Here is a 26249-nt window from a genome sequence, read left to right as displayed (position 1 = left end):
GGTGATCCAAAGAAGCCGCTTAAGAGTTATCATCCATGATCTCAAGATTTCAATGCATTTCACAACTTGTCGTTCAAGCAACTCTCTCTCTCTCTCTTGCCAATGAAACGTGAGCATGAAGAAAAGATTTCAGAATTTCGATGGTAATGCAGATTGCATTTGAAAGCGGAAAATTGTCAAGCAAAAACATAAGAATCGTCAAAAATGTTTCACCTTGACTGTGAAACTCACTCGAGGCTTCTAAATGGGGAGAATAAGATGGAAAAGAGTGGACTTAATCTACTACTTATCTTTCAGACGGACTCAGATGAATCTTGGCCGCACCCTTTCTAAGTGCCCAGCTTGCTTTCTTTGCCCATGTAGCCCTCTGGCTTGGACGGCAGCAAACATCTGCTCTACTGATTTCAGTTGCCACTTCTACATTCTTCTTTTGTATAGAGAGCCCTTTCAATACCATCATAACGTCGTTCACCGGGTCAGGCAGCTTTGCAGAATCAAATCCTTTCAGCTCATCGTTTCTAATTAATTGGGATGCCATATTAGCCTCATGCCATTTGTTTGCTGCATATTCATCGTTGTTGGTGTCGGTTTCCTTTAATGGCGCATCAAGTTTCTCTTCTTCATCAAAACAGGCTCTCGTGGAAGCCTTCAATTTACGATATATCACCTCCACAGTTTCTTCCTCACTGAAAACTTTCTGCTTACCTGCTGCCTTCAGGTCTTGCCTCAACTCATACAGGTTGTCTATGTCCATCTCAAAGCTTCTGCGCGACCTTTCACGGGAAAGGTCATCTCTATTCACAGAAAAGCTCTTGCGGTAGAGCTCTTGAATCGACAAGCTCCTGCGCGGATTTTCGCGGGACAAGTCGTCTCTGGTCACAGAAAAGCTCCTGCGGCAAAGCTCTTGGATTTCCTTCAGAGGAGCGACTGGCCGGTTGGAGTCCAGAAAACGGAACTCCTGCATTGGTAATATCTTCAAAGCACCATGGTCGAGCAGCATAGAACCTATGTTGAGGATACCCTGAGTACGACCTGAAGGCCTTCTAATCTGCAATGCAATAAATTGAGCTCCTTGATAACCTCTACCCTTCCTTGTAAGATTCGAAAGCAGGACTCTAGCGGTCCCGGACAGCGAGTCGCGAATACACCCTCGACAATAAATCTCTACAGTTACTGCTGCTGTTTCTTCATTGAGGAGCTCATCTTCCACTTCAAAATTAAGCCTAGCATTCCATGTGGGATGAAGGTCCTCAGAAATTACCACATGCGTCCTCATTTTGACCTCTGGTTTGATCCACGCAACTGCGTATGCTTGCATTTGGGCGATGAACTTCTCCTTCTTGACATTTTGTGCAGATATGATGCTGAGCTCCAGTTGGCTAGGCTCCACATCAGGTCTTTCTAACGCTAAAGATTGACATTTCCCTATCCATCCCATATCGAGCTGGCTTAGAGTCTGTCGCGTGGGCAGTTGAACTGTTGCAACTGGCTGACAATCGCAAGCCGTGAAGCAAGACTTAATAGTTGCTTCCCTGAAGCTGCATGGATTGGAGCAAACGGATTGAGTGGGCAGAAAGATGCAGGCACCCGCCACATCTAACAAGCTCCATGAGTGTCAAGGCTCAAGAGGCGCTGAGCATTCAGTTTGCAGAATGCAGCTGGTTGTGCAAAGCTGCTGTTAAGTGGAGGGTGCATACTTGGAAAGAAGCTGCTTACAGGCGGGGGGGGGGGGGGGGGGGGGGGTTTAAGGGGTGGAGGGAGGGCAGGAAAGGTTCATGAGGAGGATAAAGGGAGGGGGAAGGGGAGGAAGAAGGGAGAGGGAGCATGGAGAAGGAAGAGCGAAAGAACTGAAGGTGGAAGAAGGGAGCGTGAAGGGCAAGATAGGTAGGGAGGGGGTGGTGGGTGGTGAGAGGCTCGTGCATGGCTCCTACGTAAATTTGTATAATTAGGGCTAGTTGGTTTTTGTTCCTAACGGAGTCCAGCCTGTGATCCTATAACGCTCTCCCCTCCCTCATTTCCCGCAAGAATCCTTATCCCACCCAAACTCATCCCCCCCTCCCCATTCATCCTCCCCATCAATCATCCATCCCAATCATTCATTGTTTCTCCTCCCTCATTGCCCCCTTCTTCCTCTCCAATCTCTCCCCCCTCCCCCCCATGATTTGCTCACCTCCTCCCCACCCTCTCCCTCATGCCCGGCCCCCATCGTTATCCCTCTCCCTTTGGAGGAAATATAGAAAACAAGGTGAATGATATATCTATCATTCATTAGGCCTACCTCTGTGTGAGTTAAATGCCCAGAGAGAGCATAAAATTGGAGGCTTCAGGGTGAAAAGAAAGAAGGAGATTAAGAGTGTGCAAAGAGGAGTAAATGAGAATGGCCCAAAAGTCATACAAGGGGACCCCAAATCATCAATACTCTACAAGTGCACCAACCACAAATTAACATGTAAGAGAGCATAAATAATAACAATGATTTTATTTTTCCCATCTCAAGACCACAACCTTCATTAAGTCCTACCCATGGCACACCAAAAACAAACGCGTGCAAAAGGTTTAAGCTTAAAATGTGCCTTGAATTCCTACTCATACACCTACCAAGTCTTATATCTCATCTATCTTCTTCTATATTTACTTTTATATTTACTTATTTTAGAGATGCTAGGTGTTGCTCAAAGGTTATGCCACATGGCAACCAAAGGGTTGCTCTTTCTCCTTGTGCAAAGAAGAAGCTTCGACCCGCTGAGTTCCTTGCAAGTTACCGCCCAATCGTCCAACATTATAAGACATTTTGGAAAGCAAAAGACACCACTTCATCTGGCTCCCTACAAGCCTCTCCATCTACTCTAGCAAGCCTTGATTGCTCTTCATTGCCCATAGTGATGCCCTCTTCTGCTCTCAAGCTCCTCCTCCTCACTTTTCTCGCAACATGGGCCATTCCTCCTAGATTTGCAACCCTTCTCACCCCTTGTCGACTTAACCTCTCCTATATCGCAAAGCCGAGATGTTTACAATAGAGTTCGGCAAAGGAAATGTTATTTTTCTTGGCCTCAAGGGAAAGTGCTCAGGGGGTGCAATACTATGAAATCCTAGGTATCACGTGTGTTCAAGGGGTATCTAATAAAACCCTCAACTAAATTTTTTCCCCAAATAAAAACACCCCTGTTTACTTATGAACGAACGGGATTTTCCCTAAAGTTGAATTTAAAAACCCATCCTGTTATTGTAAACATGTTAAATTTTTCTGAAAAGTGGGATTAAAATACCTCTCCTTTTGAATGCACATGGTACACTAAAATTTTTAGAGGTGAACCCTCCGAGGGATAGTGTTGTTCCTATGCTGTCATTATCTAATATTGTCGCTTGCCGTAGACTCCTTTTTAACTCGGGGGGTGCACTACTTAGAAACCTTATGTATCATGTGCATTCAAGGGGTATTTAAAAAAGCCCTCAACTAAAATTTCCCCCCAATAAAAACACACCTCTTTACTTATGAAGTAAGTGAGTTTTTCCTAAAGTTGAATTAAAAAACCCCTCTTGTTATTGTAAACCTGTTAAAATTTTCCAAAAAGTTAAACTAAAATACAACTCCTTTTGAATACATGTGGTACGCTAAAATTTTATGAGGTGAACCCCCCGAGCATTTTAACAGCTTGACTATATAGATATTTGGTGGAGATATCCCCTCAATCTTCAAGAAGGGCGTATGTACCACTAGATTAGTAGACTGTCGTCTACTTAGCTGTGGAGACCCTGTAGCATGAGGTCAATCATGCAAGCAGAAATCTTACAACAGATCAAGTTAATCACAACACTCAACAGTTAGTAGTGGCTAGAGAAGGTACGACTCACTAGAGTAGGAGGCTTGAATTCCACATGAATCAAAGGCACGAGAAGAACAATAGACTAATTGATTAAGAGTGGTAGTATGCAACATTAGCAACTCCGACCCAATCATAGTTTGGGTTCAAATTGCCATGGAAAACAACGCTTCTATGATTGTCTTTTGTGCAGGAAATATCTAAAGGATTGAGCGATCACAACATTATAGATAGAATAACTCAATTTTTATTGAGACAAATAGGATCACAAATTACCTAAATCCATGCAAATCAATCATCCGTCATCTTGGAGTATAGGCCAGTAATTTTATGCCACTAATGAATGACGTACAGACTTTTCTATATAAATATATATAATTATAAATATAAATATATATGTATATATGTGTGTGTGTGTGTGTGTGTGTGTGTGTGTGTGTGTGTGTATGTGTGTGTATGTATGTATGTATGTATGTATGTATGTATGTGTGTGTGTGTGTACGTACGTACATACGTACGTATGTAGATATATATATATACATATACATATATATATATATATATATATATATAGATATATATGAGATTAATTTACCATGAGAGTCCTCTACAGTCTCCAAAACTTAATAACGGTGCCAATAAGCGCCTTTTAGATTTCAAAAAGCAATAGTGGTAAAATCTCAAAGGACTTTATAATGACGCATCTGGATGGAGGTGGAAAGAGAGGGAAAGGAGAAAAAGGGATGGGGAGGGGGAGAGAGATGGGCTAAAAGGGGAACGAGAGGAAAAGGGAGGGGGAAGGGAAGAAGGCAACATGGAGAGGGAGAGGAGCAGAGGGGGAAGGAGAGAGAGAGACAGAGAGACAGAGAGAGAGAGAGAGAGAGAGAGAGAGATGGGGGGAAGGGGAAGGGGGCGAGGGAAGAAGAAGGGGAGAGGAAAATCGGAGGGAGAGGAGAGGGAAGGGAGCGTAGGGTGAGGGGCTTCCGCACTGCCGTGGCAACTAGAAAGTTTTAGAAAAATGGAAGAGAGAGAGAGAGAGGGAGAGAGAAAGAGAGAGACAGAGAGACAGAGATAGAGAGAAAGAGAGAGAGAGAGAGAGAGAGAGAGAGAGAGAGAGGGGGGGGGGGAGGACACGAGGAAGAGAGAGGGAAGGGGACAATGGAGGGGGGCTCTCACGCACTACCACTGCAGCAAGAAATTCAACACAAAAAAGAGTGAAGAGGGATGGGAGAGGGAAGGGGGAGGGGAGAGAGGGTTTTTTTTTTAAGAAAATGAAAAAGGTAGGAGGAGAGAGAGAGAGAGAGAGAGAGAGAGAGAAGTTTTAATTCTAGAGCGGGAAGCATTAGGGGAGAATTGGGGTCTCCAAAGGGCCCCCAATTAGTGTTTCCTAATTTCAAGGGATTAGTGAGGTATTTGAGGTGTACCAATGGGAGTGCTCCTTTTTGTGGGGCAATGCCATGTTGAGGTGGAGGGTGGGCAGACGTGCAAACAGCCCCTATTGGCTACTCCTCTTACACCAAGGACCACTCAAACCATCCCACCCCCCCTCAACCCATGCTTGACCCTTCTCCCATATGCACCTCCCCCAAACAAACCTACAAGTCATTCAAGAGGCAATGGGCCCTTTTGGGCGAAATTTTCCCCCCTCTCAGCTTGTTACAGGCCTACCCCCTCCTCTTCTCTAGTCCAGCTCCATTCTCTCTCCATTTTTCAAATGTGGGAATGCATTTGGCATCTTCTCTACCCCCTCCTGCTCTGGTCCACTGTGTTTCTCCCTCTCCAGTACCTCCTGTAGTAGCTTCTCATTCTCTCTCCACTCCTAGCTATAGCACCTCCTACAGCAGTAGCTGCTCATCCCCCTCTGCTCTTTCTTCCTCCATTCCTAGCTACAGTACCTCTTGTAGTGGCTGCTCATCCCCCTCTGCTCTTTCTCCCTCCATTCGAGCTCCATTCCTAGCTACAATACCTCCTGGGGCAGCTGCTCATCCCCTCTAGTCTTTTCCCTCCATTCCTAGCTATAGCACCTCTTGGAGCTTATCTCAAGCTTCAGCTGCACCCTCTATACCTTTTCCCTCTCTCTCCCTCTATCGGAGCTGCTCTCTCCCTCCAAGCTGCACTTTCTAGTCCACTATTGCTGTTGTGACCTCTGTACTCCCTCTGTACAAGCATGGTGAGGAGACCATACATGTACTCTGTGTCCCACAGGGGCAAAAATGCACTGGGTGAATGGGTGCCTTGCACCTACAGCTTGAATGATTGGATAGTCATGAGAGGATTTGCCAAGGGTCCACATAAGCTTCCCAAGAGATAGTGGTGCAATTAATTTTGATGGTTTGAATGGTTTTGTTTCATGTCAATGTCAAGTTTTTCCCAAAAATTTTATAGTTCTTTTTATTTTTTATATTTAGAACATTTGGGTATATATAGGTTATAAAGTTACTTTAGTTTCAAAGTTTCACTATCATAGCCATAGTTCTCCTAGCTACCAAACTACCATGGATTCTGCTAGGTCTACACGATTTCATCTCCCGTACTCCATTAATTGATGGAGAGGAGGAGTTATTTCCAATCTTTGATAAGAGCATAGATGTCCTAGGCACCTACTTGGGAGCCTGAGATGATTTTGAAGACCTCATCAAGTACATGCAAGACTACATCTCGAGTTTTGCATATCAACTTGATGAGTCTACAAAAAGATGAGTCCCAATTGATTATTTGAAGTACTTGTTCAATCAAGAACCCAGGTTCGTGAAGCATTTAGATCGCTTTTGAGCCTAGCTCACACCCTTAGGGTTTAGGGAGGTGGACACTGATGACCTTCTAGCATGTGGAGTCATCCGAAACACAGGAAATAGGTTCTAGGATCCTGGGAAATGACCTTTATTTTCCTTCTCCAGGAGGGACAAATGGAAGAGGAGGCCTCGACCTCAAGCCCTGACCCTGCCCCTGCCCTTTCCGATCCTCTTATTTCTGTAGATGAGCCCAACATCTACAATGAAGAGCCCATAGATGAAGAAGCTGAGGAGCGGGAAGCTGCATTGGCCCTGGAAGTGCTCCGGCGACCTCTTGAACCCCATTCTACTTCTCAAATTCCATCCACCTTGGGCACCACCTCTATTGACCCCGCAACAATGATATGGTTTCTTGCTCCCCTTCTTGTCGATGGAGAACAATACCTCTTTCTCCATGACATAGAGGTTATGTTTGGTCTCTCCGGGAGGATGAAGCTCTTGGTATCCTGTGTGGATACGAGGTCGACACGACTATGCAAGAACCTGGGTTTTGGGAGCAGATGATTCAATAGAAGAGGTTCTTGCTTTAACACTGGCCCAAATCAAAGATTCAGAGACATCAATCTACTTCGACCTACCTGATGTTCCAGAAGAAGCCTCCACATCTCACTCCAGACAGCAGGAGGCCTCTGGATCCATCCTCATTGACAAAGAGGAGGGGATTGAGCATGATGACTCCATAGTGGTAAGAACCTATGAGCTTTGAATTTCTTCTCTCTTGGTATACTTTTGCTTTAATGGAATTCTAATGTAATGTTGTCCACTGTTGCAGGAGGCATTTGAGGTCGACCTATTCTCATCTCGGTAATGCCTTGTTCGTAGTAGCTTCGGCCAAGATCACTCACTGGCACATTACCTTGGCCAAGCAAAAGGGCGCTTTGTGGTTATCCACAAAAAGTTTTCTCCACATGGCACTTATGAACTCCTGAAGTGCAAGGCCTTGTCAAGAGTGATTGGTCATGCTGACATCAATCGCAATGCTGACAAGGTCATTTTGGTGAACTACATGGCTGCCCTCAATGCCTTTGGAACCAATTTTAAAGGTATGGCATTGACGGTAGCAGCCATGTCCCTGGCCAGCAACGACAATAGCAATGACTCTCTATCGACTAGGTTTAGAGCTAGGAGTGTATTTGGGAATTCAAAGCCCAATGTTCTTAGTGTTTTAGAGAAGAGAGAAAGGCTCTAAAGCCTTATTGTATAGAAATTTTATTTTATATGAATACAGCTGTACTTTTTATACAGTGCCCCACTTTGTGTTCTTTTACAAAATTTATGTTATACTATCATTGTATTTTGTAACTTTAATTAATGTTGGCATTAATATTTTCATTCACTATCCTATTCAAAAGCATGCGATCAGATAAATATTTGTGCTATAATGGTCATTTTTTAGCAATCCAATAAGAATCTCACCGCGTGGCAGAAGGCAAATGTGTTCGGCATCGCGCGGGGAGCCCAAAAATGGCAAAACCCGCTATGGCATGTATGGGGCTTTTTGACTTGGACACATTTGCCTTCTACCGCGCGGTAAAAAAAACATCATTTGACCACTCAAATTCACACTAAACTTGCATAAACTGATGGAAAGCATCATGTAACATGTATATTAACATGGGAACAGTAATAGAACATAAAAATATCTTTTATTCATTGGCCTCAAAGGGCAGAGATTTACAAAATGATTCAGGTTACACCAAATGAACCTAAAAAATATCTAGGGCCTAAGGGAGGGATCGGAGCGGATGCGCTTGGCGAGTGCAAGGTCCTTGTCCATCACTGTTACTCTTTTGGCATGGATAGCACATAAGTTCGCATCTTCAAAAAGACCTATTGTCATCTGCTCTGTTGCCTCCTGAATTGCTCCCATGGCGCCTGAAGTGAAATGCACATCACTCTTGTAATGCTGTGCTATTTCACGTACAACACGCTGGAAGGGTGCATGGGGAATGAGATTGTCCATAGTGGTTTGGAACTTGCGGATCTCCTGAAGTGCCTTCACTCCTGATTTTTTGCACCTCTTAATCTTTGGGGGACCCTGCACTGGCCTTTGGACATGGCTCCATGGCCACTTGTCCGCTTTGAACTTCTTTCGCCTCTCCTCCCTTGCAACCACCTCTTCAGACTCCTCTTCCTATGTCTGCTGGGGGTCATTTGAGGTGGCCTCTCATGCCTTGGGGTTTGCTTTGTCCTTGGTCTCTCTTCCTTTTCACGAGGCTATGAGATAGCAGGCTGAGGCTAGGCTCTTGCTCAGGTCGAACTAGAGGCTCCTCATATCTGATCATCTCGAGGCACAGAGGGTTGATGGTGCTCTTCCGTGCAGTCTGCTTGGTTGGAGGATTGGAGCCAAGGTTCATTATATTTGCGAGCCCGCCAAATACTTCCTCTTGTTGTGGCCCCTGTAATCTCTCCATCTCCTCTCTTTTCCTTTCTTGCTCCCCTTGTTGGTCTAGATGCTCCACGCTAGGACCCCACGGAGGAGGGAAGGGCAGTTGATTAGGATGGACTGGACTATTTTGCCCCTCTCAGGAGACCTCTCTACTTTCACGATTAGTTGTGTGGAAGGACTGAGAGGACCTGGATCCTTCATCGTGCTGGGATTCCTCATGGTGCTGAGATCCCTGGAATCCCCCATGAGAGTCGGATGGTGGGGGCTCGCGTTGCTTGGACTCCTGATGATGAGAACCACCTTCAGATCCTTGGTGATCATTGCCCTCTTGGCCATTGAGGCTTGCAGTGTGTTCGAAGGCCATGGCATTGTGAGGAGGACAATGGGTAGCATCTAAACAGCATCCAATGGGTCTAGCAGCTTGTTTAACTCATGCCATAGAAATGAGGGATTTTAGGGTTTTGAAGTGCTTTATATAGTCTTTTTTAAAGCACTTTAGGAATTTTCTTTTAAATTAGGGTTTTTTGAGTCCACCTCCTCCCCCCCCCAGTCTTTTGTCGCCAGTTCGGTAATACTTAATCTTCACCACCCTCCCTCCCAAGTGTTAACTTTATTCATCAAACATTTTACATTTGGGGCTCTCTTAGGACCCAACGCCTCCCCTGTCTGACTCTATGTTGCAACCAAAGCACAACCCCTTGGCTCCTTGTTGAGGACTTCCAAGCAGCACATCTCCTTGTCTTCTTGACATGTTGAACCGCTTTTGCGAGACTTGAGACCTCTACCTTATCGTGCTTGAGAGTCGTGGCCTCTAGACATCTATAAAACTAATTGAACATTTCGTGTAGTGCATTGCTTCGCCTTGTATTGTTGAAGTATGCTGCCTTTGCTTTGTAGTGTGATTTCTCCATTCCTTGAGTATTCCAAATGGACAGAGGGCCCCATTGCTCCACAAACCATGGTGCATGTGCATAAAGAATATGCTATAAAGAAAAACATTCTCTTAGAAACATAAATTGACTCAAGTTTAAAAACAAAATTTCAACCTAAGGAGGATTATCATGTAATGTGTAATATGTGACTCCCCCCATGCTTCTACCATCAATAATATGAATTCTCCCAATGTTGTCCTGAATCTTTCATAATAAAGCTCATCTATTTGACCTTGTCTAAGCAACTTTATAAATGCATCAAGCTTTGTCCACAGTTTTGCTCTCAAAGTAGCAAATCGTGGATGTGAAGCTTGATTTGTGGTGCACTCACACAAATATTTCCAGTACTCCCAACCTAGGGTGCTTTGAGCCAATGTATGTTTTTCTTTATCAGCATTGTGGTTGGACAAGAATCTCCTTGCCTTTCCTCCACCCATGGACACTTTAGTAGGAAGATTTTGTGTCTTTCCTGATTGTTTCTTGTCCTGCTTAAGCTTCACATTGCCTCCGTGAAGTCCCATTAGTGAGAGTAGTTCTTCAGCTTTTGCAATGCATTGTGCAGATACTTGTTGTGGCCTCAAATTCCAAGCATAAACTAGATGGAGATAGAGTAACTTATCAAGTATATGCAGTTCAACATGCAAAGTACACACATGTACCCACTCCAATGGAATTGGTAGAATGGGGTCCCACTTAGGATCCTTTTTGTGACGATCTGGGGCTGCACTTTGGTTGCAAGAAAGGATGCCATTTTCCCACTGTAGGCTTCCCTTTTGCATCTTTTGAGAGTGGGTGCACCTGTATCACAACCATACAAGCACTTGAGGGTCTTCAAATCACCAGCTAGATGCCATTCAACTTGAAATGTTCCATGCCCATCCATAATTAATGTTTGCCTTGCCTCTTATCTTCGAATAATCGATGGGATGCCAGTTCTCTCCAAAACCCACTTCAATGTCTCGTGGCACTCCTTTGGGGTCTCAAACTTAGGCTGCAAGCCACCATATGTCCTTCTCAGATTGGACTGAGAAACCCTACTCAACTTTCTCATCCCCTTGAGCAAAACACAAGGCGTCGTTCATAATACAAATGCTCACCCTCTCTAGCTTGTGATCTTTTACCAACTGAGCTTCATCCATTTTTATAACAAATACTAGCTTGCCATCTGTACAATGAAAGAGAAATTCAGTAAGGCTATAGAAATCATAAAGTTGAATGTGAAGAGGGAATTTCTCTTACCTTCTTCTCTCATCCCATAGAATTCGACCATGGCTCTCTGCAAATTCTCTACATCCATGTAAACATTATTGAAAGCATTCATCTCAAACATTTGGATGCCAGATTTCTTTTTACTCTTCCAAGTCATTGTGCCACTTACACAATGGTATCCTCCAAGCTTTTCTCTAGCACATTGGTTTGTTTCTTGACGTGTAAGCCTTACAGACCACAGTGTTGGCAATGGCATTGTAGATATCTTATACTTTTCCTCCATAGCAGACTTGAAAATTTTAAAAACAGAGTTGTAAGCTTCATGACTTACACCATAGCCTCACAAGCTCCAAGCACCTCCTTTGCTTGGACGAGGCCGTTGAAATCCTTCATTACCTCTCTAGCAACTTGTTTACGTAGCCCTTTTTGTCTAGGGTCCTTCAACACTTCCATGACATCACTTGGCTTTATTAAACTTCTTAGAACATATGAAGGATCACTATCATCCATTTCCATTGTTCCCATCACATCCTCCATGAAATTCCTAAAGTAGAGTACAAATGAGTCTTAGTGGAAATAATGCAACACCACAAATATTTTGGGGTAAGAAATTTCATTGAAAATTTGGGGAACTAACCTTGCAGCTGTATTCTCCTCTTTCGGGCACCACTATTGGTTGACAATGCATCCATAGATTGCAATTGTCTTTTCCTCTCCTTCAGTCCCAAACGTGTTCCCTTCAACTTTTATACTTGTTCTATCGACTTCTCTCATTCCTTCTCCACAGCACGTTGAACTTGGCCATAGATAGACCTTTCCAAATCTTGTTTGCTTTTAGTAAGCTTCTGGATTGATTCTTCCAATTCATGTCGCTCCAAGACTAGTGCATGTGCTTTGTCACTGAGTTCTTTGTTTTGCAATTAGCGATCCTGCATACTATTATGCATTGCCACAGTAGTAATATTTCCCAAATATGCAAGTTCTTCTACTTGGGCTCTCTGCACCTCACTTGCTTGCATAGCCAATGTTTGAGAATGGTTTAATTGATTGCAATAACTGAGCAATCCAGCATGTCCCTTGCCAACAAACCGAACAACATCATGCACTGTATGAAAAGGAGGACTCTTTTGGGTGGCAGGGTCTAAAGGATACAAGTTTCCATCCACCCAAAGGTCAAGATGCTTCTTCCCTTGCCATCGAAGACTGTGGAGCACACTTTGAGGAGTTCCACTATATCCCAAAGAACATGTGCTTGCATATTCTACCTCCAGTTGTAGGTTCACATGGTACTTGTTGGATATGTCCTCGAATGGTGCCATGAGTACTTAAAGAGAGGTATCAGTGATGCAAGCTAAAATGTAAGGGAGAGCTGGCAAAGATGGAGCAGTGAGAGGGAGAAAGTAGCAAGGAAGAGGGAGGAGGAGAAGTAGATGAGGGCAAGAGGAAGAGGAGGAGAAGAGTAGGGCGACATGTGTAGAAGGGAGGGAAGGAGCTGCTGTAGAAGGGAGGAGGAGGGGAGAGATGCTACAAGAGGGAGGAGGAGGGGAGAGATTCTGCAAGAGGGAGGAGCAAAGGAGAGGGATCCTGGGCAGCTGGAGCAGGAGGGGAGAGGAAGGAGGGAGGAGGAGCCAGGAGGAGGAGGAGGAGCCAAAAGGAGGAGGAGGGGAGAGGGAGGAGGGAGGAGGAGGAGGAGCAAGACGGAGGAGGGGAGAGGAGGAGGGAGGGGGAAGGAGGGAGAGGGAGAGGGAGAGGGAGGAGGAGGAGGGAGGGAGGTAGGGAGGGAGGCAGAGGGAGGGAGAGAGGGAGAGAGAGAGAGAGAGGGAGGGAGGGAGATTCAAAATTTGAAATTCAAATTTCAAAAAGTGGCTCCCTCCCCTCATTGATAGGGGGAGAGGTGGTCTCAAATGTGGGCTTAACCCACCTAGGTTGGGCTGGTTAGGCCTCTTTGGGACCCTCCAAGCCCCTTGCATTAGCCCACTAAGCATTCCCTAATCCATTCCTTATGAGGCCCTTTTGAGACCCCGATTCTCCCCTAATGTTTGAATTCTTTTAGAGCTATATATTCACTCTCACCTATCCCATAACTCATTTTTGATCACACCCTCCCTTCTACTCCCGCTCCCTTCATGTTCTCATCCCTTCTTAATCTTCAGGTTGTTTTATTCAAAACTCACAATATACCAAAACCTACAAAGTCGAGTCATCATCCATTGAAATTGGAACTCCAATACTTAGATGAGAAAACTCTTACATCACGTGAGAATATTTCTTCCTCACCTTCTCCTTAAATGTGCTATCATCTCCTTTCTTGATATAACACCCAATTGAGGTGCAACGATCGGTCTGATTTCTAAAGAGTTGGAGCTACCATTTGGACATTAGTGCCCATTTTAGACATTGTTGGTAGATTAGATTAGCTAGATTGAGCCCAGTCATAAGGATTTTGGCAACATCATGTAGAGCTACACATAAAGTAGCACGACTTTGATTTGGTAGATGCTCTATTAGGTGTACTATGGTGCATCCTATGATGGGGCTTTTGTGATAATTACTGAGAGCCTCAGGGTATAACTCTGCTTATGATGTCTCTCCAAATCTCTCTGATACAAGGTACGATGTGAGAGATATAGCCAAATTTGTGTCGCACGCAAGCATTTTGGCTAGTTTCAGTAGCTCAGATGATGGATTTTTAGATAGTGAGATTTGTTAGTATGTTGTTTGTCACAGTGGTGTTGGATTTTCCTTTAATTGGATCTGCCACCCACCTATGTAACTTTTCTTTTATGTTGTTGTGGATGTCACAATAGTGTCATATTTTTCTTCTATTGGATCCATCTTCCGCCTATGTTCTTTTCTAATGAAAATCAATTTAACATGCCCTTTTAAGTGTTTTATGGTATGGGGGGAAACCCCTTGGATTTCATTCATTTTACTTTTTTGTAAAGGGAGAAAAAAGAGAAGAAGACAAAAAAAGAAAAATGTATGATGAAAAGGAAGAAGAAAAAACTATTGAGAAAGAAAAACAAAATAGGTTGAGAAAAAAAGAGAGAAATTTCTTTTTTGGAAGAAAAAAAAGAGTGAAAATTTTTTAACCCTTCTCTCCTAATCCCCCTTGTAGCCCCCCACTTTATCCATTCCTTTTCTCCATGTGGTGCAAGGGGGAGCCACCCCTCCCTCCTCATTGCCTCTTCATTATTGAGTAACGACATTGCTTTTTATTATGGTTCAATTCGAGTTACTATGATGAAGATATGTTTGGATTTGTGTTGTAGTGAATGCGACCATACTCAATTGGAGGCATTTGGTAGGGGTGATTTTGGGACAATTGTGTGGAGCATGCTAAGAGGTACATTATTTCTTTTGATGGCTCGTCAATACAAAGTCATATGAATGAGATGTGGGCCATTTTTGTGTGGCCTCACTCCCATTCGAAGAAAGGGGGAAACCCCAAGTTTGAATTTTTATTTTATTTTTATATTTTCTTCCACCACGTTCCCATCACCCCTATCCCCTGCCCAAATCCCCTAATTTCTCTCATCTCTTTCCCAACAGGCCACGCCCCCTTGATGACTATTCCATCACCCACAGTTACCCCAGTAATTTTGGACCACCACACCAGCTTACCACCTCCTCCTCAGGCATCGTTGATTCTTGGCAGTGAATTCAATGTTCAAGAACTCATATCTTTTGCTTGGATGGTATTAGGTTGCAAAACTTAGGTTCAATTATCCTGTGTTTGATCATACGCAATTTGCATTTTTAGCTGCATTGTGTAGTCCATAAAACTTTTTGGACTCTTGGAGTGATCGCACTGAGTAGTACAAGCTGCGTAACAACCCATTACATGAGCAGATCAGTGCTCACAACACATCAACAAATGACAAGGTAGAGGGTCAAGTCATTGAGTAGTCATTTGGTGAAGAGCACTTGTGCTTTCGTACGTTACAACACTACATTACAACCTTTTACTGCTGCTACATTGGAGCATCAAACCCAAAGCTGAATGCCAAATTTTGATGGATGAGATTCCATTGTTTCAATCAGGTTGATAGTTTTTAAAGAACCGATACTTATGGGGCATTTTCACCTGGCGACGCCAATGCTAGAGTATAGATGCATTAACATCGAAAGTTGACAATATGTTTCATGGACGTGGGGCACAATTGGTAGAGGTCTGCTAGGTCAGTTATGCAGGTATTAATAATGCCAATGATGGCAAGACGTTTTTGCTCAAGCTTAAGAGTGGAATATTCCCAAGTAAGAAAATGCATGAGTTTTGGGTTGGTAGTTTATAGCTTGTAAATTTATAGTTTGTCATTCATGCCTTTAATTTAAATGATTTCAAAAGTGGAATTCTTCATAGTACCATTTGCTTTGTTGATATCAGTTCAAGAATGAGAAAATATGAATAGTTCTTTACTTCAAGACGTTGAATTCCCATGTGAGTCAACCTGAACGTGATGAAAGCATAGTAGTAAGGGCTTGAGATTCATCATTTACTGTGAGCTATCATATTCAAACTGAGGTCATGTGTGCAAGTGATGTTTTGAAAGAAAGAATATATGGCCTTTTGTTTTGTAACACCTTGAAGGATTGTAATAACATTGGGAAGATCTTGATATATTCTTGCATTAAAAGGTCATATCTTGTCATTCATGCTTTGGATTGCAACACTTTGGAAAGGGAAAAGTCTTCAAGTATCATCTCCTCCATTGGTGATTCAAAATTAGTAATTCTATTGTATTCATTTCACACAAGAAATTATGAGGAAGTTTTTGTGAAAGAAAGATCACTACCCATGTACCTTTACAGCATTCAAGTTCTTATCAAGATGAAGAACGTGTATATACACATGAGGAGGACATTCCTCATTTACTACCTTACAATCCCTCAAGTGCTTGGTTTTTGTGGCCAAGATCCAGATTCTAACTGCGTACTCCCACAGAGGTTGGTAGGTCATGTTCGTATCAATCCCTATCTCTCCAATGGCTTCCCATGGGGGAGGAAACGACAAATTGGATTGGTGGTGGATGAATATTTGCATTCTGGTAGCTCACATACCTTGCACTTATGAAAGGAGTATTTCATACATCCCTCAAAAAACAATGAAATGTACAAGTCAGCATCCACTGATTAGGTCAAACTCTAGAGATTGTGTCTTGGTGGAGGAGAGCGGCAAGCATGGGTTTATATCTGAAGTATAGGTTGAGCCAAATCCATATAAAGCACATGGACTGCAAGGGAAGAGTGGCTGGAGACACTTATCTCAAAGGAGATGCAAACTTAATTTTCTACCTAAAAGAGAACATTATATATTATACTCAATATATTAGAAGTACACACTTGAGTTTAATCATTAAGCAATTTCCTCAAGTTCAACCTTGTGAAGCATACAAAAATATATACAAGTGCAAGTACATTATAGAAAAAATTTGTAGCCACTTCATTTTCTTAAAGGATATCTTTACAGTCATTTTTACCCTAAAAGAGTAGTAGATTTTATAAGGAATTTTAAAAATGGCACTTGAGTAAGTGCCAAAATTCTTAGTTTCTCTTATTATTCGTTTTGAGAGCCACCAAATTTTCCCCCAATTTGAGCTATGTCCTCCAGAGTCAAAACATCCCTTGTTCAACTCTCTAGATATAACACTAAATATTGGATCCATGTCTTAAATGTGTGTTGTTGACAAGAAGAAAACCAATTTTCACTTCTTTATATATTTTCAAAACAACCAATGTAGAGCAAAAACTAAATATGTATGTATACAACACACTCGCGGTTCAAGATACCACTGGATTTGGATGCCACCAACAGTTGCAATATAAAGGTTAATAGTCATCTTGCAGATGTTTTGAAAATAGCAAAGTTGATAATATGGCTGAGAGAATAGATGCTTGATACTTTCAAGATCAGGCTTCACCTTAAATTCTATCCCATAAAGATAATGCTACCAAATATTGAGTGAGTAAACAATAGCCAAACTCCTTTTTATACATCTTGTACTTTATCTCAACACCTTGAAGTTTATGGTTTTCAACAGTTATAGGATGACTCTCATGTAAGAACTACTCTAATAGGCTCATCGCTTGTATTAGTCCAAACTATAAAATAACTCTTTTCTAAATTAGGAAGAGTTAAAATTGGAGTAGAGATTAGAGCCTCCCTTAGGCTTTCAAATTCTAGCCGATGCATCACATCCTAGTGGTAAAATATTTACTTCTTCCAAAGGTTAGTCAGAGAAGAAGCAATTCAAGAAAAGTAGTACCGACACATGCCCAAAAATTTCTCAACACCATGAATATTCTTACAAGTAGGAGAGTCTTTAATGATCTTAGTCTTCTTTGGATCCACCATGATCCCCTTGGCAAATACTTCTCATATGACCCAAATATTCAATCTCTTCCTTGAAAACCTCACTCACTTTAGCATTGAAGAAAAAATATATTATTGAAGTAACTCCATGGGTTTATTTAGGTGATCCCTATAATCTTGCTTAACACCAAGATGTCATTAAAGAATACCACCACAAATTATTGAGATATGGTTGCAAAACCCTTCTCATAAATCTTCTTGTAACTTCTCATAAATCTTCTAAAAGTTTCTCGAGTTACCAAGGACTCATAAAGGCCTATAGTTGTTCAAAAAGCGGTCTTGTATATGTCAATCTCCCTTCATTATAACTAGTGATATACCAACTTAAGATCCAACTTGCTGAATACTTTTTCACCTTTCTACACATCAAGTAGGTCATCCACTCATGGGATTGGGCCCCATTCTTATTAGTTAGTTTATTTAGAGCCCTATAGTCAATACACATTATGAAAGAGCCATCTGTCTTTCAAATAATAGGACAGGTGCACCAAATGGAGCACTACTGGGCCAAATTAATCATTTTTCTAATAGTTTAGGAATCTAACATTCTAATTCCTCTAGTTCTACATGATTCATTCTGCAAGGAGCTCTACATGGAGGTGTAGGTCCCAGTTCTAGTTCAATAGAATGATCCTCCACTATACTAATAGGCATGATAAGACTAGAATTATCTACAAAATGGTCATCATATGCCCAAAGAAAAGCATACTTTTCTTTTTCTTCAAAATTAGAGGTTGATTTCCGTACTCAAGATAGATATAATGACAACTTGCACCTTTTTTGAAGGTTCATTCTACTTGCTTGAGTAGCACTAATGAGTTGCATGGGAAAAATAGCTTTATCCTCTCAAATAAGAATCTTCTCCCCTTTACGGATAAAGCTACATTGATAGGTATGAGTATATCAAGGGAAAACTATCCATATCTTCTCGAAAAATAATATTCTCTCCTTTACGGACAAAGGTACATTCATGTGTATGAGGATCAACATGAGATAAAAAATTATAATGCCAAGGATTAGCCAAAATCATACTTCAAGTAAAGGAGCCACCAGGCAGTCTCTTACATCTTGATACTTTTGAATCCTAAATGGAACTCCCTTCACCATGGACATATCTTCTCCCTCTTACCTCTAAAAGCCCCTATAAGAGTAAAGTTTGTTATGGGTTGATGTTTGCCATATAGAATCTTGACGACACGGCAAATCGTAATTACAAACAACCATCATCAAGTAGAATTACAATCCTCTCCCCATTAATAAACCTGTAAACCTTAAAGAGATCATGGGAACCAATTTGACACATAAGTTTAGAAGAATTTACAACCTTGACTTCATCCTTCTTTAATGGTTTTCTGAATTTTTCTTCCCTTGTGAAAAACTGGAATTTAAAGGGGTTTTGGGTGTAGAGGCCTCATTAGTGTTATCATATATTCTCAAATTTAATTTCCTTTGAACAATTTCAGCAAGCTGGATAGCCTCACTTAATGTAGGTGGAGTAAACAATTCCAATTCATAATGAATGTTTGGCTTAAGATATGTCATAAACTTAACATATATATCTTCCTCACTCTTGTCCCTAAATTCTAACGAAAGTTTCCAACAGAAAGTTGTGAAACTCAGTCACACTCCCTTCTCATATTGCCTCAACCTCTCCCATCTAAAGATGAGATTCTCCTTATATTTCAAAGGTAAAAGGGTTGATTTAACTCAATAAATCCCTTCCCTCCTTAACAAACTAACCACCACAACAAAGCATCCTTCTCCAATGTAAGGTAGGCAAAGAAAGCTTCTCTTGGCTTGTATTAGATATTTGAAAAGAATACAGATCAAGATATGCCACCCAATTCAAAATCTTATGAGGATCTCGTACTCCGTTGTATTGACAAAATTAAACCCTTATCTTGGTTATGTGTGCAACGATGTAAAGATCTACACATTTTTGACCCTATAGTGGGAGAAGAGTGCCCTCATCGAAGAATTTATTTCTATTTGATGTAGATGCAAGGTAGTAAAGAGGTTACACATAATGTCATGTGGAAGAGAAATTGCACATTTAACACAAGAAGAGGGTTACTGGCCCCTTTAGGACACTCAAGAAACATTTCCCATTTGATCCTACCTTAGCCAAAGACTCTTGGACTACCATTCCATGCATCCTAATGCATGGTTTTCCCTTTCCTACACCCCCAAGGACCTAGATATGTCATTACATATCTTTATTAATAAAAATTGGCCAATACACATTGTTTGTTGGTATCATTCGTACCACGTGGTTCCATCAAGACTTCAGAGTTCCATCAAAAACCCGCAAATCGATGAATACATACATATGTATGTACATGTGTGTGTGTGTGTGTGTGTGCGTTTGCGTGTGCACATGCACGTGTGTGCATGTGTGTGCATGTGTGTGTTTTAGTAAAGTGGGAGAAATAAGTGGTAAAGTAAGTGGTTGAAGTTACAGCATAGCCGAATTTCACCAAAGAAGGAATCCAATGGTTCTGCAAGATAGATTTCATGGTTAGTATGCAAAAGTAAGGGGAATCACAAATGACTAAGAATTATCCATACCAAAAAATTCTCCAATGACTGTGAATTGATTGTATGGCACTTGCTCGACCAAGGGCTGGTTGGGAAATCACTGTGTGTGTTTAGATTCAATAGTCCCATTAATAAATGAGCCATATAATTAATTCCATCATTTGGATAAAAAGATTATATATAAGACAAGGACAAAAAATATTTGAGACAACTAAAGTGAATATTTTGACAAAAATGTGACAAATATAAAGTTTGCAAAAAATCCAATAAATTTGAGATTTTTTACTACTATTGAGTTTACAAAGAAAACCACATGATATATAAAAAAGTGTCAAATCCATTAAGTAGTTCAAGTTCTGAGGCCACTTACCTGCCACCATCCAAATAAACCATATATTAGAACAATATAGCTTAATTTTAGTGGACAAGTAATGCATGTGTTCTATGGCTTGTTATAGCTTTACCTAGGAACAAGCACAACCTTCTAGATTCCACACCCTTAAATGAGAAGTTAGGATCATTTCTTTTGAAATCCAAATGGGGTAGTCCACACCATTAAGAGAGATGTAAAAAAGAGGGGGTAGTCCATACTATTAAGAGAGAGGTAAACAAAGGGGGTTAGTCCACACACTTAAGAGAGAGGTAAAAATTAATAATGACGGTAATTGAACCTTTAAGTGAAGATTAAGATAACTTAAATAATTTGAAAAAGATGACCAAAGAGAAACAATAGAAGCTTAATGAAAATAATGACATATCTTGGTTTAAAACATCATAAAAACTCATGTAAATCGTGCAAGAATTAAATTAGAACATTAAGGACTTAAAGAATTAAATGAAAAAATTAACTTAGTAAAGCAATTACTTAATGATTGTGGGGGAATTAGTTAAGGAGAGTAGGTAGGGTTGTGAGTGTAAAAAAATAAGTGGGTTTGTGTAATCCAAGAGTGTAAGTGGTAGAAGGGGGGTGTGTGTGTGTGTGTGTGTGTTATATTGTAAAGGATAAAAAGTGTGTATGTGTGTTGGGGGGGGTGTGTGGGGGAGTGCATGGGTGTGCATGCTTCTTCACACCTAAGTAAACTTCCAACAATAATGCAAAATATGGACCTAGTTATTCTACAACTTGACAGCCATGGAAGTCACTTTGAAAGCCATGCTCCGAGTATCCAAATCATGCAACCAACAAGGTCAACATTCTATTTCCATTGTCAAAAGTTCTTGATTGCTTGATGAAGCGACTCGTAAAAAAGCCATCCACAAAAGAAGAAATGACATCTGACCAAGATGGAATTATGTGAATGCAACTAGCGTTCAGCTTCATCCTTCTCTTTTTTCTCCTTTGCACACAATCCGTATCAAGGTTGCCTAGCCATAAGACTTTTCATGTCCTCTTCATAACAAGTCAAACCCGTTATAAAATGAAATGTCAAGCCGAGTAGAGGAGCAATGATATTCCAATCTCAAGATATAGCATTTGGCTTAAGAGAGGGACATGCCACAATCACGACTACAAAATTGCATTTGCTTTCTTTTAAAAAGAGTATTGACATACACGTGTGTTTGACATTAAAGAGAGGTTTATACACCCACCGTGATGAGCTAAAACCCATGCAGTATTCACTTGTCTTTGTCAATGCCAAGGATGTGTACTCCAACCTTCTTGCTAGCATAAATAGAAGTGCTATCAACAAGTCAATAGCAGCACCCTCCTCAAGACAAAAAGCCTAGGGAGGTCACTCTTCAAACTCGCAACATAGCAAGAGGAAATTGTTTTGATTAAGTGACGTACATGATGTATACATGCTTGAGGAGATTATATAAATGCTTATCAAATATAATTGATTTGTCTAAAGATGAGATATTTAAAATCAAAATCAAAACATGCATACTTATACAGTGGGGTTCAACAAAATATGTTAGAAATATGTAGGTTTTGAAATAAAGAGATATCATATATATATATGCTTGCTCACACATGCTATATGCACTTTTATATCATTGACATAGAAAGCTATTGAAATTTTTTGAATGAATAGCTCAATCTTCTCAATATTTTCCTTCATGATCTTCCCTTCAAAAACATCACAGGTCACAAGTCCATCAAGGTGGTATCAAGGTTTGTAACATGTTCATGATGTATCATCAGTGTGTATCCAACACAGCAAATGAAGCATTGCAAACCATCTCTAAGCATAATATCACATAACATAAGAAAGGGCAACAGGTGTTAAAGTTTTGAAAACTGCTCTTGAATAGAGTGAGTGGTTGCCATGCCATCATCTTTGTTTCCATAGGAAATCTCTCAATGGTAGGAGAGATGATAACTATCCACCCTCCATCTAAAGAGAGCTAAGGTGGACTATAACAGGGTGTCGCTAAAAGCATTTTAGCCTAGATTGCCCCCTCCCGAGCGCATACCCTACAAGCAAGTTTATGAGAATCAAGTCCACCAAGTAGGTGACCACCTTCCCTCTTCTTTGCCACCTACCCTTTTAATCGTCCTCCATGAAATTCTTCATAATTGAGAAAGGAGGAGGAGGAACGCCCCCATCAAATGGGCCAATTTTGTATCTGACCATCCCGAGTGACAAAATCGAGAATGCAACAATCCTTTTGTCTTTCCATGGACAGATTCATAACCATTTAACACATTCATTCACCACACATTGTCTTAAAACTGAAACAAACGAGAGACACAAAAAGCGAGGACGCGTGGAGTGTGAACAAGGATCACCCCCTACCGTAGCTCAAGCACCTAGCATATTTTGGTATTAGTAATGTTGAACCTGAATATAATAGTATCCGAGAATTAAGGACGAAGCCTTTGACGTCCTAGGAGAACAAATAAACCTCTCCTATGTAACTTACGAGGAGATTGTAGTGCTTCAACAAACAGGACAAGAATAGTAAACGAGCTCTATGTAAGAAATCCTAGATTTACTATATTTAGAAATGTGCTAAGGAACAGAATGGAGACTGAATCGGAGTAGTCTAGATCTCGCCAAAGAACAAGGAATTCCGTGATATTTTCTGCATCAGTTCATTATCTCCACCAGGGTCTTATTTTGAGTGGGAGGGGATGTCACGATCTGTGACGTATTCCTTTCTCTATATCTAGACTTATGGATGGTTTGATGAATGGACACTTGTGGAAGGGTATGCCCTTTCGACGGGACACTTCCTATGAAACACAACCCTTCACAAGAGACACTCCTATTGTAATGTACCCTCTCATCAAGGGTCACACCCTTCACAAGGGGTACACACCTCTTCATGCACATACACTTTGGAGTACACACCTTTTCATGTGTGACTCTTCACTCTCTATATAAGAGAGGCCCAACTGTATGGATGACATACACTACAGCTACACTATAGACACTCAAGCAATACAATTATTCCTTGTTCTCTGCTATTTCAGTCTCCTTTCTGCTCCTTAGCACATTTCTAGATATAGTAAATCTAGGATTTCATACAGAATTCCGTGATAAGTCGATGTCGAGTCTCTCACTGTCGATGGTCCAGAATACGCTCAGGAATAAGGAGAACATAATCGTCTTCGATTTCTGGGACATAATCACCTACAGAAGGAACTGCTTCATCGCCTGGAATGTACGTCTTTAGCTAAGAAATATGAAATGTCATATGGATTTTACCCCATGATGGTGGTAATTCTAATTTGTAACTTAAAGATGAATTTTTCTTGACAATCCGAAAAGGTCCATAGTATCGTGGTCGCAACTTAGGAAACACAGACTTAACCGTCTTATAGCGATGTGGGGCTACAAATAATAGCACCATGTCACTAGTGTCAAATTCCAAGTGACGCCGATGTTTGTTGGCAGACCGTTGATACCACTTTTGCGCTTTTCGCATATGATCCCTGACTTGGAGTAGAATGTATTGCATTTCTTGAACCAGTTGATCAGCTAGGGCCACTCGATGTTAAAGTACAAAATTCGTTGGTACAATCGGAGTGTGTCCATAAGCTGCTTGGAATGGAGTCATGCTGATGGCACTATGGAAAGAGTTATTATAAGCAAACTCAAGGAGTGGTAGATACTCTTCCCAAGCTGCTAGGCGTGACTGAATATAATGTCGAAGCATTTCTTCCAGAACTTGGTTGACTCTTTCAGTCTGGCCATCTGATTCTGGGTGGTAGGCTGAACTGAACAGTAGAGTTGTACCCAAAGATTCGAACAGTGAAATCCAAAAGTGACTGGTAAACTTAGGATCTCTGTCGGATATGATATTCTTGAGCAATCCATGGTGTCAGAAGATGTGTTGTATGAAGAGTTTGGCGATGTCCGGAGCCTGTGCACTGCTTTTGCAAGCAACAAAGTGTGCCATTTTGGACAATCGATCAACAATTACCATAATTTGAGTATTACCTCGGGAGGATCATGGTAGTGTTGTAATGAAATCCATGGAAATACTTTCCCACCTTTCAGTTGGAACTGGAAGAGGCTGAAGAAGTCCTGCTGAAAGTCGTCGGCTTGCTTTCATTTGTTGACAAGATAAGCAAGATGTAACCATTTTGATGACGTTGCTTTTCATCTGAGGCCAGTAGTATGTTGCACTGAGTAACCTATAAGTCTTGTTGATGCCTGGATAGGCGGCACAAGGAACTACATGATGCTCTTTTAACAAAAGACGTCGAACATCCTTGTTATGTGGTACACAGACGCGATCTTGATAATACAGAAGGTCGTCCGTATAAGAATAGGATGAGAAAATCTTCTGTTCGAAAGTCGAAGGTTGATCTTTTGAAAGAACTTGTACTACTGTGCCGAAGTCTTTATCATTGAAATACTTCCCTTTGAATGAATTCGGAACATCCACAGATAATGTAGAGATTACCATAGCTGATGCTAGAGTTAACTTGCTGAGAGCATCTGCAACTACATTGCGTAGTCCTGGAATGTACTCAATGGTCATGTGAAAGTTGGCCAGAAACTCAACCCAGCGTGCTTGTCGAGCGTTCATGACTGGCTAAGTAAAGATATACTTTAGAGAGTGATGGTCTGTCTTAACCACCGAGTCGGCTCCCATGAGATAATGTTTCCAAGAGCGATAAGCATGTACAACGGCAAGACACTCCTTATAAACCGGGTATCGGGTTTGGATATCAGAATGTTTATGGCTGTCAAAAGCAATAACTCTGCCTTCTTGCATCAAGACTGCTCCTGTAGCGATGTCGGAAGCGTCGATCATGACCTCAAATGGAAGGTTTGGGTCAACAATAGCCATAACTGGTTTGGTAGTGAGTGCTTGCTTTAGTTGTTGGAAACTATACTCTGTTTCGGAAAGCCACTGAAAAACTGCTGTGCTTTTCAATAATTCAGACATAGGAGCGGCGATTTCGAAAAACTGATAGATCTTTGTATGGTAGAAGTTTGCCAATCCGAGAAAAGAGTGGACATCATGAACATTCTTAGGAGTAGGCCAGTTTTGGATTACCTCGACCTTCTTGGGATCCACAGAGATGCCTTGAGCTGAAATAACATGTCCCAAATATTCGAGTTGGGTCCTGAAGAACTCACTCTTCTTAATGTTGATGTAGAGAGAATTTGCACGGAGAACTGCAAAAACTTGGTGAAGATGTTGTTTGTGCTCATGTAGGGATCTGCCGAAAACGAGGATGTCATCGAGGTAAACGATGACGAACTTATCGAGGAAAGGCTTGAAGATGTCATTCATTAGTGTCATGAATGTAGCAGGGGCATTCTTTAACCCAAAAGGCACGACCAAACATTCATAGTGTCCATACTTTGTTCGAAAAGCTGTCTTGTACTCATCGCCTTCTCGTATGCGAATTTGATGATAACCTGAACGAAGATCAATCTTTGAGAATTGTGTTGCGTGTAGAAGTTGATCGAAGAGGTCATCGATGCAAGGCAATGGATACTTGTTTTTGATAGTGAGCTTGTTGGAGGGCTCGGTAGTTGATGCAGAGGCGCATTGACTTATTCTTTTTTTCCACAAGTAGTACAGGAGATCCGAAAGGACTCCGACTGGACCGAATGTGACCTTTGTCGAGTAGTTCGGTCACCTGTCTTTGGATTTCTTCATTTTGAGTGTAAGAAACCCGATAAGGAGGTTTTGACGGTGGATTACTGCCGGGAACAAGTTCGATTGGGTGATCCACTGGTCATCGAGGTGGTAACTGCTTTGGCAATTCCTGTGGAAAAATAT

The 26249-nt window shown here is 41.4% G+C and overlaps 1 protein-coding gene across 1 annotated transcript; it reads right to left on the bottom strand.

The window, feature by feature from the left end:
- Positions 1-286: 286 nt before the first annotated feature.
- LOC147882572 (uncharacterized) lies at positions 287-1438 on the bottom strand. Its single transcript, XM_087400447.1, has 2 exons — positions 849-1438; positions 287-773 (listed from the first exon to the last, which is right to left on the bottom strand). The coding sequence occupies exons 1-2, from the start codon at positions 1436-1438 to the stop codon at positions 287-289; spliced, it is 1077 nt and encodes a 358-aa protein (XP_087256573.1).
- Positions 1439-26249: the final 24811 nt, after the last annotated feature.

This window comes from Dipteris shenzhenensis, chromosome 29 (genome assembly GCF_047967505.1).
Source record: "Dipteris shenzhenensis isolate YYH24624 ecotype China chromosome 29, Dip_SZ_1.0, whole genome shotgun sequence".
In the NCBI taxonomy this organism is placed as follows: domain Eukaryota; kingdom Viridiplantae; phylum Streptophyta; class Polypodiopsida; order Gleicheniales; family Dipteridaceae; genus Dipteris; species Dipteris shenzhenensis.
Note: the sequence above shows the minus strand (reverse complement) of the source record. Positions and strands in the feature narration are given on the sequence as shown.